At 53.9% G+C, this 14,632-nt stretch overlaps 6 protein-coding genes across 6 annotated transcripts; 2 read left to right on the top strand and 4 right to left on the bottom strand.

The window, feature by feature from the left end:
• Positions 1-326: 326 nt before the first annotated feature.
• On the top strand, positions 327-2,122 carry BAUCODRAFT_22939 (uncharacterized protein; the record flags this gene model as incomplete). The annotated part of the gene is made up of 3 exons (XM_007676113.1): positions 327-824; positions 922-1,045; positions 1,098-2,122. The coding sequence occupies 3 exons, from the start codon at positions 327-329 to the stop codon at positions 2,120-2,122; spliced, it is 1,647 nt and encodes a 548-aa protein (XP_007674303.1).
• A 912-nt stretch (positions 2,123-3,034) lies between these two features.
• BAUCODRAFT_32104 (uncharacterized protein) lies at positions 3,035-4,159 on the bottom strand. The gene is made up of 3 exons (XM_007676214.1): positions 4,114-4,159; positions 3,895-4,054; positions 3,035-3,839 (listed from the first exon to the last, which is right to left on the bottom strand). Exons 2-3 carry the CDS (start codon positions 4,027-4,029, stop codon positions 3,126-3,128), a joined length of 849 nt encoding a protein of 282 aa, XP_007674404.1. The 5' UTR covers positions 4,030-4,054; positions 4,114-4,159; the 3' UTR covers positions 3,035-3,125.
• Positions 4,160-4,400: 241 nt separating this feature from the next.
• On the bottom strand, positions 4,401-5,866 carry BAUCODRAFT_67086 (uncharacterized protein; the record flags this gene model as incomplete). The annotated part of the gene is made up of 3 exons (XM_007676455.1): positions 4,401-4,834; positions 4,890-5,438; positions 5,491-5,866. 3 exons carry the CDS (start codon positions 5,864-5,866, stop codon positions 4,401-4,403), a joined length of 1,359 nt encoding a protein of 452 aa, XP_007674645.1.
• Positions 5,867-6,832: 966 nt separating this feature from the next.
• BAUCODRAFT_66190 (uncharacterized protein) lies at positions 6,833-8,000 on the bottom strand (the record flags this gene model as incomplete). Its single annotated transcript, XM_007676386.1, has 4 exons — positions 6,833-7,018; positions 7,083-7,699; positions 7,749-7,872; positions 7,962-8,000. The coding sequence occupies 4 exons, from the start codon at positions 7,998-8,000 to the stop codon at positions 6,833-6,835; spliced, it is 966 nt and encodes a 321-aa protein (XP_007674576.1).
• A 716-nt stretch (positions 8,001-8,716) lies between these two features.
• BAUCODRAFT_32096 (uncharacterized protein) lies at positions 8,717-11,197 on the bottom strand. Its single transcript, XM_007676213.1, has 3 exons — positions 11,104-11,197; positions 9,475-11,049; positions 8,717-9,424 (listed from the first exon to the last, which is right to left on the bottom strand). Exons 2-3 carry the CDS (start codon positions 10,741-10,743, stop codon positions 8,993-8,995), a joined length of 1,701 nt encoding a protein of 566 aa, XP_007674403.1. The 5' UTR covers positions 10,744-11,049; positions 11,104-11,197; the 3' UTR covers positions 8,717-8,992.
• Positions 11,198-11,448: 251 nt separating this feature from the next.
• Positions 11,449-13,821, top strand: BAUCODRAFT_129851 (uncharacterized protein). Its single transcript, XM_007676701.1, has 3 exons — positions 11,449-11,874; positions 11,942-11,989; positions 12,046-13,821. The coding sequence occupies exons 1-3, from the start codon at positions 11,773-11,775 to the stop codon at positions 13,384-13,386; spliced, it is 1,491 nt and encodes a 496-aa protein (XP_007674891.1). The 5' UTR covers positions 11,449-11,772; the 3' UTR covers positions 13,387-13,821.
• Positions 13,822-14,632: the final 811 nt, after the last annotated feature.

Here is a 14,632-nt window from a genome sequence, read left to right as displayed (position 1 = left end):
CGTTTGGGTCAGACACTCTGCAGTTCGGCGGGCAAGTTTCTTTTACATACGGGTTTTCTGACAGACCTCCGTCTAGTACTTGGAAGCCTGCCCATGTCCATCTGCTTCTGGACGCTGTAGTCTCGATTCTCATTCTGGAGGCAGCACATCGCCGTGGCCCGTGCAGACGCTCCGCATTGCAATTGCCTTGCTCCACTTCCTCGAAGTTCTTCCGTCCACAACACATCGTTCCTCATCTCCTGGATTCGTTGCGACAAGCACTTAACATTAATCCAGCTGTGGTCGAAAGATAGGCTCTTTCTCCTTGATCATCACACCTTTGCAAGATGTTCGCTTTCTTATTGTTGATCTTCGCTGGGGCCGCAATCGCTGCGACTACTGCACCGACTGTGACTGTGAAGAATGGAACTCTAAGAGGCATATACAGCTCTCAATGGGAGCAAGATTTCTTCCTAGGCATACCATATGCCCAACCACCCTTAGGACCACTTAGGTTCAAATGGCCGCAGCCACTGAATACGACGTACAACGGCACCCGAGATACAACCTCTTACGGGTATAGTTGTTACCAGTATGGGAGCAATTTCAATTTATCCGAAGACTGTCTTACACTGAACGGTACGTTGATCCTCTCGGTGGCGGTTATTAAGGCTGCTCTAAAGCAGATCCTAGTCGTTCGCCCATCCGGACATCAAGATCAGGCTCTACCCATTCTGCTATGGATCTTTGGGGGCGGCCTGACCGCAGGTTCGAGCGCTGATCCTCAATACAACATCAGCGGCATTGTCAAGACTGCATCGGACTCCGGTCAGCCTCTGATTGGGGTTCGATCAACTATCGACTAGGGTAGGCACGAAGCATATCCGGCGCGAGACATACGCAGCAACGACTGACTAAGGCAGGGTTTGGGGTTTCTTGCAGACACCATTACTGCTCAACGAAGGCTCGCTGAATGCTAGACTTCTGGATCAACGCATGGCCATGCAATACGTGCTGGAGAACATTGCCGCATTCGGAGGCGATCCTGCACGGGTCACTATCTGGGGTGTGCTAATCAACATTCATGAATTACTTTGGTTCAGCTAACGATTGTGCAGGTGAGAGTGCTGGTGCTCAGTCGATCGGTCTCCATCTTCACAGCTTCGGTGGCAGAAACGACGGCCTGTACTCGGCAGCAATAATGGAGTCAGGTGGACCTGTAGGGACTTCATTGAACCCATTGCCGTTCTACTCGGTCGCCTTCGAAAACCTGACGAGGACGGTCGGCTGCTGGACCAGCTCCAATCAGCTCGGATGCCTGCGTAATCTGACATCACAGCAGCTGTTCAACAGCAACTACACTGTTGTTTGGAATCCGAGCGTTGATGGCACGTTTCTCACCGCGTATCCTTCGACACTGGCAGCAAACGGAAGCTTCGTCCGCGTTCCGATCTTGACGGGCGCCAACAGCGACGAAGGCATCTCTTTCAGCACGCACGGCTTGGACAATTCCACCGCCATCTTCGACAATCTGCTCTACTGGTGCAACTATGCGCTCTCGCCACCATCTATTACGACATTACTCAACCTCTATCCAAATAATCCATCTATCGAGCCGCCATACAGAGACCGCACCAACACAACCTACCCAGGGTATGGCCTCCAATGGCGTCGTGACGCTGCGATCGGAGGTGACCTTGTCATCATCGGACAACGGCGCAAGACGTGCGGAGAGTTCGTCATAGGCGGTATCAACGATGTCTACTCTTACCGCTTCGACACTCCACTATGGAACGCCACCGCACCAGTCAGCGTTTATCACTTCGTCAACGTGGTGTTTTCGTTCCAGAACATCTCAGGCGCTCTTGGCCCGCTTCCGGAGTACGAGAGCTACAAACACCTGGCCACTTGTATTGGCAGAGCTTATGCTAGCTTTGTTAGCAGTCATCAGCCGAATGGAGCTGTTGTTGAAGGAGAATACACCAATGGCAATGTGACGGGCCTGCCACTGTGGCCGAAGTACGACCTGAGCGCGCCGAAAAACATGGTACTCAACGCTAATGGCAGCTATGTTGAGGACGATACTTGGAGAAGAGAAGGCATTGCTTTCAATAACAGCATTAGTAGGGAGCTATTGGCATGATACACCGCCCTGGATTGTCTTGATCCATGTTTAACGAAGCGTGTTCTCACTTGAGACTTGCGATATGTGCAGTGCATAAGCCCGTATACTATGATGCGAAAGGCACGTAGTTTGCACTTCGGTTAGCCGTAGGATCTTGCTGCTACACTGGGGCTCAAGCTAAGTTCGGGAGCTTCATCAATCCTTCATCCTGTGAGACCTAGTCAGATCGCGGATCACCGAGTGCTCAGATGTTCGTCGCTTGCTTTTTGCTTGCAATGCGACTGATATTGTAAAGAACTACAGACCTTTTCTCGCCAAAGAATAGCTCATCCGAGCACGGTCGCAGGTAAGCAGGCTAAGTAGCGGTCTACGAAGACATCAGCAGAAGTTGCCAAGATGCATTTGGCGATGTGCCAGGCCAGGTACGTTTGCTCGAGTGGCTCATTGCTCGACTGCCAATGAAGTCAAAAGTGCTTGACATAGGCTGTGGTACGAGTGTACCAGCGCGTAATGCTAGCTAACGATGGCCATGGTGTCACCGGCATCGATATCACACCAAGGATGATCGAAGTCAGTAGAAATGAGGTCACCAACGTAACTTTCGAGGTCCGCGACGTCAGAAAATGGGCGCCTGCGGAAACGGATTTGGGCATTCTTGATTCAGTCGTCTCCTACTTCGCTTCACTCAACGTTGGGTATCAGCGATCAGAGCATTCATGTCACGGGCGCTATCTTGGATGAAGCCTGGAGGCTGCTTCAGCTACGATGCTGTACCCCTCGAAGCGGAAGTCGACAATAGAGATATCAAGTGGCTAGGCCGAGGCATCGTCGTAGCGAGCCTCAGCACCGAAGGCTACATCCACGCTGTCAAGGAGGGTGGGTTCGACCTAACCCAGCAGGAGACTACACAGTTCTTGCACGAGCGGTTGATGCAGGGTTGTCTCAGGAGAGCGATGTGCACGAAGAGACGCACCTGTTTCTGTGTTGCCGCAACCCAGAGTGACTGGGACTGGAGCTGGTTCTATTGCCACACTGCCGTCCACTGGAGATTGTACCCAGTCTTGCGTTTGTACTCGCTACCATCATCCTCGTGCATACCTATTGTTCTTAGATCAAGCAGCCGCGCTTGCACATCCCAGGTCGTGTTCGTCTTTCGCGCCACCTCATTCCACATCTCCTCCACCGCCTTTGCGTTTGCCATCCAGATTGTCCGATACCCAGTCCCCATCCTGCTGTTAGCATACGTGACATCCTGGGTCTCTGGCAGCCCATTCTGTGAGCCCGCAAAGATGCTACCCGGCTGCGGCTTCAACATTTCGATCAGCCGTGTTGCATTGTCGATCTGCCCTTGACGATCAAAGAGATGTAAGAACTTGGGGCACCAGACAATGTCGACTGCGTGCTTCAAATCCTTGAGTGGAGTTTCGTCGATCGGTTTGGTGCCGTCTGCGTCGATGAAATGACCTTGCCATTTATCTCTATCGTTGTAGAAGTCGAAGCCGAGGTCGAAGAACGTTGGCTCGATGTCGAATGCGAACATTCTGTTGGTTGGCGCGCCTTCCCAGGCTAGAAGGCGAAGGTCAGGCGATATCATACATCCGCAATCAACGATTGTTCCTCCTGCCTTAACTCTCCGCAATATCGTCTTGTGTGCCTCATGTAGCAGCATGTAAGGGTTCACCCACGTGAGAGCTCCAACCGATGGGTATGGGCTTATGGACCATGCTATCTCTCGCTATACTCGGTCAGTTGTCACGAGCAGCGACAAGATGTGGAAGAAATCAAGTTACGTGGACTTTAATGTGTTCCACTATCCGGTCCGATGCAATACCTGCATACTCTTGCAACATTCGTCGACTCTGAGGCTGGATTATACTATCGATGTCGGATGTGTACCACGGAGCATCTTGCGGGATATCTGTCATGGAGAACGAATACGTTTCTTCTCGGCTGGCCATATTGTGTATTCAATAGTGGAATCGAGACCAAAGTGCATCTGAGACACTCACGTCAACGTTGCGGCCGTCTTTGTTCATGAACACAGCGCATAGAAGCTTCGGAACATATCGAGTCTACTGCAGGTCAGACCTGAGGAGCGCTAGCGAACACTACAATCGCCGATCATAGCGTCAACACGAACTGCAGCCCGTAATCAGGGCTAATTTTCTTGAAGGATCGTTAAGCGGCGTCAGCTGGCTATCTTAGTCATTGTCAACAGCTCGCAGGCGAATTTGCTCTATTCGATTCGCGTACCATCGTGACAGCATCTGTCTGTATTTGTTCGCATACCGCTTGCTTAGAGTCCGAAACAATTAGCGTAGTACGTTAAAGTACCGACCCAATCCGAGAAAATCTTCGTGGCGTTCACCTGGTGTGCGAGGACATCAATGAGCGTGAACTCGTCTCCGTCGTTGTTGATCAGGTTGCTGACACTCTGGTAGTAGTATCCGCCGCCGGTGTTGAGCGGGCCGGAACGCTCCAGAGACCATGTAATAATTTCGAGACCAGCTGCGTTTGCTGCGATGGCATACGAGGACGGCACAATCTGTCCGGTGGCATTGTTTGCGGTAACGAGCTGCCAGGTGGAGGGCGCAATAATCTTCACACCTCGAGCCGCAAGTCCGGGGAGCGAAGCGACAGCCTCATCGTAACCGGTGGGCGAGAGGTCTGCGCGCTCATCCAGGTAGACGGCTTGGACGCCGAATGCGGGATCATTTGCGATCCAGTAGACTGTGGTACGTTAGCTGATACTGCAACTCCCTGCAGAGCATATGCTGTGACATACAGATATCGTCCGGCAAGAAGGACTGTAGCCAGACCCGGCTCGGGTCGATGCCCATGTCGACGAATGTGTCGACGATCTGCTGCGCAAAATCTGCTTGGGTGTAGTTGCCTTGGAAGGGAGTCGGGTAGAACACCGGCGTCTTGGCCTCGGCTGTGAAGTTAAGACCATAGCTTTCTACGAGTGAGATCTGATCGCGTAATGACATTGGCTCAGCGCAGGAGTAGGAGTACATGTTAGTCCGCCAGTCGGGAGTGACGCCTATGCGGCCGAAATTCGGGCTCGTGGTCGTGCTGACGTTGAGTGCATTGAAGGTCGATGCCTCCATCTCTGCGCATAGAGACTTGAACTCAGCGAGCGTAATGTCGCTTGTGCAGCACTGGGCGCTAGCAGGCGTCCTCGTCGTGGCGTTATAGGGAGTGAATGGCTGCGTGCACTTTGCCGCAAGTGTTGCGTTTGCCAAAATGTTCGTGGTGTAGTGGAGGTCGCAGTTGGAATGACGGCAGACAAGCTCGCGGTCAGAGGTGAAAGAGACGTCGCACTCGATAATGGCTACACGTGGTCTCAGTATCTCGTCACATACAGGTGGTATAGAACTACGTACAGGCCCCCATCCGGGCAGCAGCAACGTAACCTTGCCTTGAGTGCTCTGGGAACATCAATGGAGCACCCCGATGCGAGACAACAAAGTCAGACGTGCTGAACGGGCCTTCGGAGCAAGACTCCAGCTTATCCTTGAGCGGCCCCGCATCCATGTTGTCGACCAGGTAGTACGGCCGTGGTCCTAGCTGGACGTTGATGCCACTGCCACGGCCGCTGCTGCTGGTACTGCCGCTCGCACCGCCGTGGGGACCTCTGAAGCCGTTGCCATACCCATCAAAGTGACTGGCTGGAGGACCGAGCTGGAAGGGGCTCCAAGGAGCAGCAAAGGCAATTCCAAAAGCTAGGAAGCCAGCGAGGAACGAGGTTGTGGCAATCATGGTGGTGGAGAAGGGTGTCGAACGCTCACCTTGTTTGTTGCGCGACGTCGCCAAACCTTGGGCGGACTCACCTTTTGTAAGCTCCAGCGACATGGTGCCGGTTACTGCACAAAGCACAGCCTAGGACTGGACAAGCCACGTTCCTGCAGAAGTGCATTTGTTCTGCGAAGGGATCGAACTCGTGGCCGTAACAGGTCTCTTCAGTGGCTAGAGCACAGCGTACACGGTGTGAGCTATGCCAGATGACGGTGCCTAGAAAGCCAAGGTCAACACTGCAGTCAAAGATCTCGCGGTAGCGCCGCGGCATGCAGGCTGGGCGGAGGCCGGGTCGAGCACGTGTCGACGGGTTAGAATATCCGCCGTGGTAAGACGCAGCGACTCGGCGCCAGAAAGTGTGACCTGATCACTTGAGAGGGCCTCTATGCGGAATGCGCCTCTCAATGGAGTCAATAACAGAATGGACACAATGGGAAGATGTTTCGAATTGCTCTCGATGAAGTGGGTGAGGATCGGAATCACCCGAAGACATGGCTCGGTCCAGACAAAGACCTCCATTTCCATCTCAACTACCCGTAAATCTTACGCACCTGCGCGATAGACGTTAACTTCGTGTGCGCGAGATTGCACAGGAATATGAGGTGTAATCGAAGCTAGGCTGCGAGATGGTCCGTTGAGTTTCACGCGAACAGTTGCCATTGCAAGAAGCACTGGTTCCAAGGGTCCAGAGGAGTAAACACAGAAGGACATGGACCTGGACATAAGAGTAACACGATATGAGCATTGAAGCGATAGGACATGGGCATCAAAGTGATATAATATCTGCGGAGCACGCCAGTATCACGCGATTCTGCTGACCACCTACTATACAAACGTCCTCTTTTGGGTATCATGCACCTCTATTTCGCATCGCTCTCCCGTACCAAAAGCAGATCTATCATTGCCGCCAGTATCGATACCGCACAGTCATCACTCGTCGTCCTCAAGGAGGGGCGAATTAAGAGCATAATCCAAGATATCGCTCAGCGACAGTAACCCTTTCAGCTGCCGATGCTCATCTATGACCACAAGACGGTGTACCCGCGATTTTCGGATGGTGTCGAAGATGGTGTCTAGGCGGTCATTCAGGGTGCAGGTGTAGATACCTGGAAAATCCTACTTGGAAGTGAGCGAATGCTTTTGCGAAGGAGAGAGGGTGACGAGCGGTAACGTTACGTACCTCAGACCTCATCGCAAGTGCCTTGCCCACGCTCAGGTTTAGATTGTCGTAATCGCCACCCTTGATTAGGGCGATGACATCCACCGCTTCGAAGACATTGAGCACCGTACCATCCCTGTCCAGGATTGGTACGCTAGAGATACTGCGCTTGACAAGCGTATGTATCACATCCATGACCGGCGTGTCCATATGCGCTGTTGACAGGTTCGAATATGAACCGACGCTAAGTTCTCGTAGCGGCTTTCTGAGCCACTGTGTCTCCTTTACGTTGACTGACACGAACTTGAGGATGCGATATTGCGTGACCACACTGACGACCATCTCCCGCCGGGTCTCATCGTCAACGTCAACGAGCGGTATCCGCCTTGCGCGGGACTCGAGCATGCGTCGGCACGCCTCATACAACGGCTTGTCCGGATGTATCGAAACGGTCTCTATCGGCGTGACGCCAATTGCTCGCTCGATGTCGCGGAGACTGTTGAGTTTGAATTGGTCCACTTGCGCTAAGGCGTCAGGATTCTGCCAGTAATATTGCACGACGTTGAGATAGTCAGATGTGGTAAGCAGGCCTGCGAATGTTGAAGTCTTCGAGTCCCATAGTGGTGCCGACACGATACCTGGTACCGTTAGTGACTTTAACTGTCTCATGCGGCCAAGGGGAATCACCTTGTTGTGAAAGTATGATTAGGCTTTTCTTGACTAGTAATGAGGTGTCGAAAACTATGAGTCTATAGCTCAGAGGCAGCACATCATAACTCGTGCGGACTTTGAGGAAGGCACGAATGGCACGCTACACCGCATACGGCTCGTCAGCCACACACACTCTCTTACCAGCGTGGCGAAGCATCCGCTGCTTCGCTCAACACAGGAAACACTCACCAGCCCATCCCTTTGCTCCCGATCTAAGGGTGTGGTCATCTGTCTCCGCGTCGTGGGTCGTGGGCCAGGATGGCCGCCGGCGCGTGATATCGGACGCAGGTAAGAGGATGGCGCAACAAACTGCGGCGTGGGATGTGTAGTAGCCGCAGACGCGGGCGTAGAAGGGCCGTCTCCGGATGGCAGGATAGACGCGGGCTGAGTGTCTGCTGACTGGGGGGTTTCTGCTGTGGTGCGATCCTTGGAGGTCTTGTGATCGGTCAAGGCTCCGTTAGACGCACTCGCGGGGCTGGGAGCAGGTGCCTGGCTATTTTGACTCGTTCCAGGCCGGCGACCGTCATCATGAGCATGAGCTTGATTCTTTCCGGGCATTACGGACGCCTCTTCCGCTGTCGCATGTGGGTTCGATGCACTCGCGTGCACGGTCTGATTGAGCTGTGTGAGGGGTTCGATGTGGCCATTGGCGTCCATGTGCTTTCCCTTATCAACCGGCATTGCTACGTTCCTGGCCTATGGCCTTGAGGGTATTACATAGAACGCCACCAGAGTGTCCTGTACCCGTCAAAGTCTGTGTGACACCAGTTTAAACGTTGGCAATTAGCGATCGGCAGCATGTGCCTGTGCGAAAGATTTGGCCCGCCCTTCATTCTGGGTGACTTGCAGATTGCGCCCCACAGAGATCCGCCGCGGGGTAAGCGCCAAGCGTGGGGCACAATGCACGTGGAGGCCGTCACAGTCAACAGGCTGAGACATGTGCAGTGGGAGATATAGTAGATGAAGACGGAGTGAGTAAGCTGACTGGCAAAACAATACAAGCTCGTCGTAAACCTCTCCACACGGCTTCATGACCATTCCGTCTTACGCTCATGCCGGCGTGCACTTCATTGACTAGACTCATCTTATGACCATAAGCGCCCCTCTACCGCAGACGAACAGCAGGCTGACGCATAGCAACCGCGCCGTCTCCGTATCACAGCTGCTCTCTGCGTTCATGAGTATGTGCCAATCCAAGAAACTATACCGTCATGCTATGGTTAGCTGCTCGCGGCTTGCGTATGCTCAATCCGCGCTTTATTGTCTTTTCTAGCCTTCTGAACTGCTTCCGCATTGAGCTCTGGACCCGGTTCTTGACTGTGGTCTTCGTCCTGCTCAACCAGATCACTCGGGACGCGGTCGAGCTGCCCACCCGTCTGGTCAAGGTTCTTCTTACTCTCCATCACAATCGCCTCGGCTTCGGTGATGCCACCTTGTTGAGTCGCAGGGTCACCTTCCACGCCGATAGGTTCCACCTTGCGGTCGACTGTCTGCTGTACCGCCTTGCTGTCGAAGCGGACAATCATGCAAGAGAGATTGTCAGTGGAGAAGCGGGCAAGCGCATGCTCGACAAGCGCCTTTGATGCGGCTTGCGGATCTTGGATGTTGCGCACAAGGTCAACTGCTTCCTGATCGGTGCAGACGTCCCAAAGCTACGTTAACGTCAGTACATGCATGTCGTGATTGCGTGATCTTGACTTACGCCGTCGCAAGCCAAGATAAGGAACTCGTCAATGTCCGGTTGTATCACTGTCTCCGTAGTATACGGGTGGCCGGTGACCAAATCCTTCATGTAAGCGTCGCCGAGCGCTCTGGTAACAGCCAGCACACCATTAACGCGGTTGTTCAAAATCAGGCCGCCAGCACCAGCAATTCGTTTGCCTTCGTTCTCATCGCTGCCCTTGTGATCGTACGAAAGCCGCAAAGCCTTGCCATTGCGGCAAAGGACGATGCGCGCGTCACCGACATTGGCAGTATAAAGCACGCGCTGCCGTGACGCCGCCTGGCGTAGCTTGCCCTCAGTCGCATCTAATGCGTCAGCCGCTTCGCCACCTTTCTGCTTCTCAGCGTCGAGCGCAGCAGCTGCAGCTGGTGCGATGGCAGTCGACCCAGTGGCCGACTGCGAGTTCGGTATCCGGTCTTCCCAGCGTAAGACTGCGATCACCGCCGTGCAGCCGCTGTTCTTCAGAGGTAGCTTCTCCAACTGCTGGTCGACCGACGTGAAGGTCATGTCGAGAAGCTCCGGGATAGGGGTGTTTGGATGCTTGCGGATAACCTCTTCCAGCAAGATATGCACCTTCTTACCGCACCAGTCGGCCGCGAAGGTGCCAGCGTGGCCATCAAAGATGGCAAAGTAGCCATTGTCTGTCTCCACAACACCCTGGCTGTTCGTTTCTGACAATGCCGAACCACTCTCGAGCGAGACGCGCTTTTTACTTGATGCATCCAAGCTCAGTGCCGGAGCGGGTGTGCTGAGGAAGTTGTAAAGGTAGGCGTGCGTATCTTCCATGGTTCGACGGCACTTCTTGTTCTTGTCTTCGGTCACGCCGACACGGAAAGTGGAGCGTGGACCAGGCGCCGACTCGCCGGCAGAGTTGTTATGAGAGCCTTGTGGCACATTGAGGGCCGGGTCTGTGCGGCCTAAGCGTTGCATAGGCGTCTGGTTGGCTCTCTCCGCAGACCCACCGCCCGGTGAGTTGCCTAGATTGTGCAGTGACGCCTTTGCATTGCTGAACAGCTCGCGAGCTCTGCCAACACCGCTACTTCTTCGCTTCTTATCCGTGGTCGGCGTCTCGTCGGCAGACTTCCGAGTAGGACTTCGTAAGTCGCCGGATGCGTCCTCGTTGCTCTCCTCCAGCGCGCCGGTTGGGTTGGCGGCAACGGGACTGCTGGGTGAGGCATCCGACTGTGTCCCATCGACCGCAGAGCCTAGGTTTTGCTCCCTGCCATTTCCACTTGAGCTTCCGAACATTCTATTCAGCAGGCCTCCCTGACCCGAGAAGCTTCGTCGCTTGTTCCCGGCCACGCTCGGGCTCTGCTTGGTGTCTACGCCGCTCATAAAGCTCAGCCCGCAAAGTATCCTTTTTCGCGATGAGGTCAGAGTCGTGTACGTGGAGAGGCGGCGGCACGTCGATCCCGCGCAAGCTGATTGGTAGGTGGAGGTGGAAGGAATGCCGGAAACGGAAGGAGCGCGTACTGGAAAGTCGGACCGGCCGCAGCTACGACAACAATGTCAACTGTGTGTCCCTCTGAAAAGCTAAGACTGATATCGTCGTCTCTAGACAACAAAGGCCGTTAGGTTACAGCAAACTCGGGGGTCAAAGCCGCTTACGGAATAGCAATGGGTGGTGTCGCTAGTACAAAGACTCGGGAATGCCAGCGCAGCAAACCGCTGGGAGGCGCGGCGAATTATATGCTTGCGTACGAGAAGCAGACGACCGAATTCCGTGGAGCGGTCGGAAGGCGTGGGTCTGTGGTATGGCAGTGGTCGACGTTGCCGTGTCGAATGAGGTCGATTAGCAAGCGGGCGCCTGTGCCTCTCAGTGCGGGACACTCCAAGGCCGATGGCCCGATGACGCAGAACACGTGCACAATTACCGGAAGAGAGGCGCCGACGAGGGGTCCGCCACCAACTGACTCTCCAAGTGATGTTCGAGGCTGAGACAGCCTTTTCGCACAATAACAAGACTGGCGCAGCTCTTCGGCACTCACAGTCCCGTGCTGTCGTTTCGAATGCGGGGTGCACGACGTCTCGATCATCGGCACCGAGTCAAACCTCCCTTGTTGCTTGGAAATGCTTGGCGGTGTCACTACTGCATCCTCGGTGGACGGTGATATCTAAAAGCTGACTGGCCGGCAGCTTCAACAGCTCGCCCTTTTCATATGACTTCAAGCTACCTGTACAGTAGAGCTAACGGAGAGGTAAACGACAAGCCACTTTCTGACCTTATGAGGAGTTTGCGTTCCTTCCCTATTCAGCGATAACTGCTAGGTCTAAAGCATGCAGCTTCAAGCATTGAGCGCGAAGCTATGGGCTACTTTCGCTACGAACTGGTCCCTGGGCTTCACCGCATTCGGTGGGCCAAATGTCCACTTTCAGATTGTAGGTAGTGGACCTGGTCCTACACTTTCACTTCCGTCGCGCTCGCAGCCCTGACAATGTTCGCCAGTTCCGTAAGAAGTTCGTGGATGATATAGGGTGGATCGATATGCAAGTGGTAAGACATATTACCGACGATCCTTTGAACTACACTAAGACAAACGCTCCGAACAGTACCAGGAACTGTTCGGCATATGTCAAGCCACCCCCGGTCCTGCTTCCACGAAGATGCTTTTCTGCATCAATGCTATCCACTTCAATATCCTTGCCGGTCTCTTCGCGTTCCTGATTTGGTCTCTGCCCGGCGCTCTGGGTATGTACGGCCTCTCGCTGGGGATTGCCAGAGTCGGGGACGTCCTGCCGGAACCGGTGTACGCGCTCTTGACAGGTCTAAACGCAGCAACTGTTGGCATCATCGCGTTGGCCGCTGTGCAGCTGGCGGAGAAGGCTATCACTGACCGCTTGACGAGGCTGATTGTCGTCTTCGGCGGGTGCGCTGGGATCTTGTATACGGCGTTGTGGTACTTCCCAGTATTGCTGTTTCCGGCAGGTTTGGCGACGCTGGTATGGGACTACCGGTGGCCGCAAAGTCTCGGTACTGCTGTCGTTCGACTGGTTCGTCCACGCCAAGTCGATGAACGGGACCAAAGCCGTGATATCGAACTCCAGCACGCCGGAAGTCCAGATGTGCCGGTTGATCCCTCGGGAGGCAAGGCGCGATCGCGTGCATCTGCCCGTGAAGCCTCACAGCCAACGATGTCTAACGAAGCCTCTACGAGCAATGTAGCAACAGCTGTAACGGACGAGCCACGCACAGTCCCAGTAGAAGTGCAGATGAACGTATTTTCCTGGCAGGTCGGTGCCTTGCTCATCGCCTTCTCGCTCGCTCTCTTGGCTACCGTGCTAGTCCTGCGCGGCGTGCTTGATCACCCTCCTCGTGGAATCTCCATCTTCGCCAACCTGTATCTGGCCGGCACCATCATCTTCGGCGGCGGACCCGTCGTCATTCCTCTCCTGCGTGAGTACGTCGTCGCGCAGGGCTGGGTATCCCCTCGAGACTTTCTGCTGGGGCTGGCCATCATCCAAGCATTTCCCGGACCAAATTTCAACTTCGCGGTGTATCTTGGCTCGCTATCCGCACTACATACGCCCTTACCAACCGCAGTCGGAGCATTGGTGGCTTACCTCGGCATCTTCGCTCCGGGTCTGTTGATCTCGGCTGGCTTGATGGGTATCTGGACGAGACTGCGCTCGCAGAGATGGCTGAAATCTTTCCTGCGTGGCGTCAATGCGCTGGCTGTTGGACTGGTCTTCACAGCGGTGTACAAGTTGTGGCAGATTGGGTACATAGATGCGGAGCACAGTGTAGGCCAACCACTTGGTACCGATGCATGGTGGGTGGTGGTGACTGCGACTAGCTTTACAGGGAGCCGGTGGTTTGGTCTCAATGTTGCCGCTGCGATCTTGCTTGGTGGCGTTATGGGCTTGGTATGGTACGGCGTGAGGCAGGCATGAGTAAAAGCCTACAGTGTCGCACTGCGCGACCTCATTGAATATGCCAAGAGCTTATGCCGGTACTGTGTCGTGCTGTCAGCAAACGCGATGCATCAAGACCAGAGTCTGTTGTCGATTGTGGGATGTTAGTACTTACATTGTGGGAACGGTGTCAGAATTGGTGTAAAGGGCTTGGGCCTCGATACAATATTGTTATACGGGCAAGCCCGTTGGGTTTCAGAATAACTACCAACACCTTGGTCTTGATACGGAGATCGGTCTGGCGGCAAGCCCATAGACTGTGTAGTGAGTAAGAAGACGAGACGCAAGGGCCAACGTCAAAACAGGATGTGCGCCTGAGCAGGAGCTCTCCTGTTGAAGATCTTCTTAAAGTGTATAATGAATTCGAAGCCACTTGGCAATGAGAGACCGTGGCGAAGTTACTCGACCGCTATACCAGGAGCGACGACGCTGAGTGTTCATGTTCCTCGTATTTTGTTGTTTGGTTTATTTTACATCCAAAGTGTAGCAGGGGGTGCCCAATATGCTGGGAAGTGAAGGTGACGGCATGCTGAGACGCAAGTTACTCCGGTTCGTAAATGGCGATATTGATGAGGATGGCGGTTCACTTGATTGGCCCATTCACTGGTCAATGATTAGTATGAGGAGGGGATTCGTCCACCGCTCTGGTAGCTCACTGTGTTGCCTAACGCTCGTAAGTGCCTGTATATATTTTGAGCGTTCACCCGAGCGTGCGCCGACCTTGAGTGGGTCTACTTCTTTGCTATGTGTGTTGCTACAATCCGGCAAAAGATAGAGCTACCAGAATCTTCGCACTGGGTGTCGGGTATCGAGATGTACTCACATTGTGTAATGCCCTGCATTGAGTGATGTGTACTCTAAAGACATCCCTACGGAAACGATTGCCGGCCGCTGTTGAAGTCTCTGAGCACACCACACATTGCTGGTCATTGACTTCCAGGTTGGTCGCTGGTCATTGAATTATGATTGTAAAGACACCACTACGTCATGAGTATCATTGATTCTGGTAATTGAAGGCTCACACGAGGTAAGCCGGATCCTGGTCATTGGTCGCGGGTGGGTTGGGTTCGATTGAACAACATACCAGAGGTAGTGTCGTTGTGTCTTTTATGTGCTTTGGGTTTGATTACATCCAGTGCTGTACAATCAGTGGATGCCCCTTCGTTTGAGGGGTGGAGGTGTCGGTCTTGGGTGACTACGCACTTCAAGATTACTCCGGTTGCTG

Source organism: Baudoinia panamericana, assembly GCF_000338955.1.
Source record: "Baudoinia panamericana UAMH 10762 unplaced genomic scaffold BAUCOscaffold_4, whole genome shotgun sequence".
In the NCBI taxonomy this organism is placed as follows: domain Eukaryota; kingdom Fungi; phylum Ascomycota; class Dothideomycetes; order Mycosphaerellales; family Teratosphaeriaceae; genus Baudoinia; species Baudoinia panamericana.
This window is presented reverse-complemented; position numbering and strand designations above follow the sequence as displayed.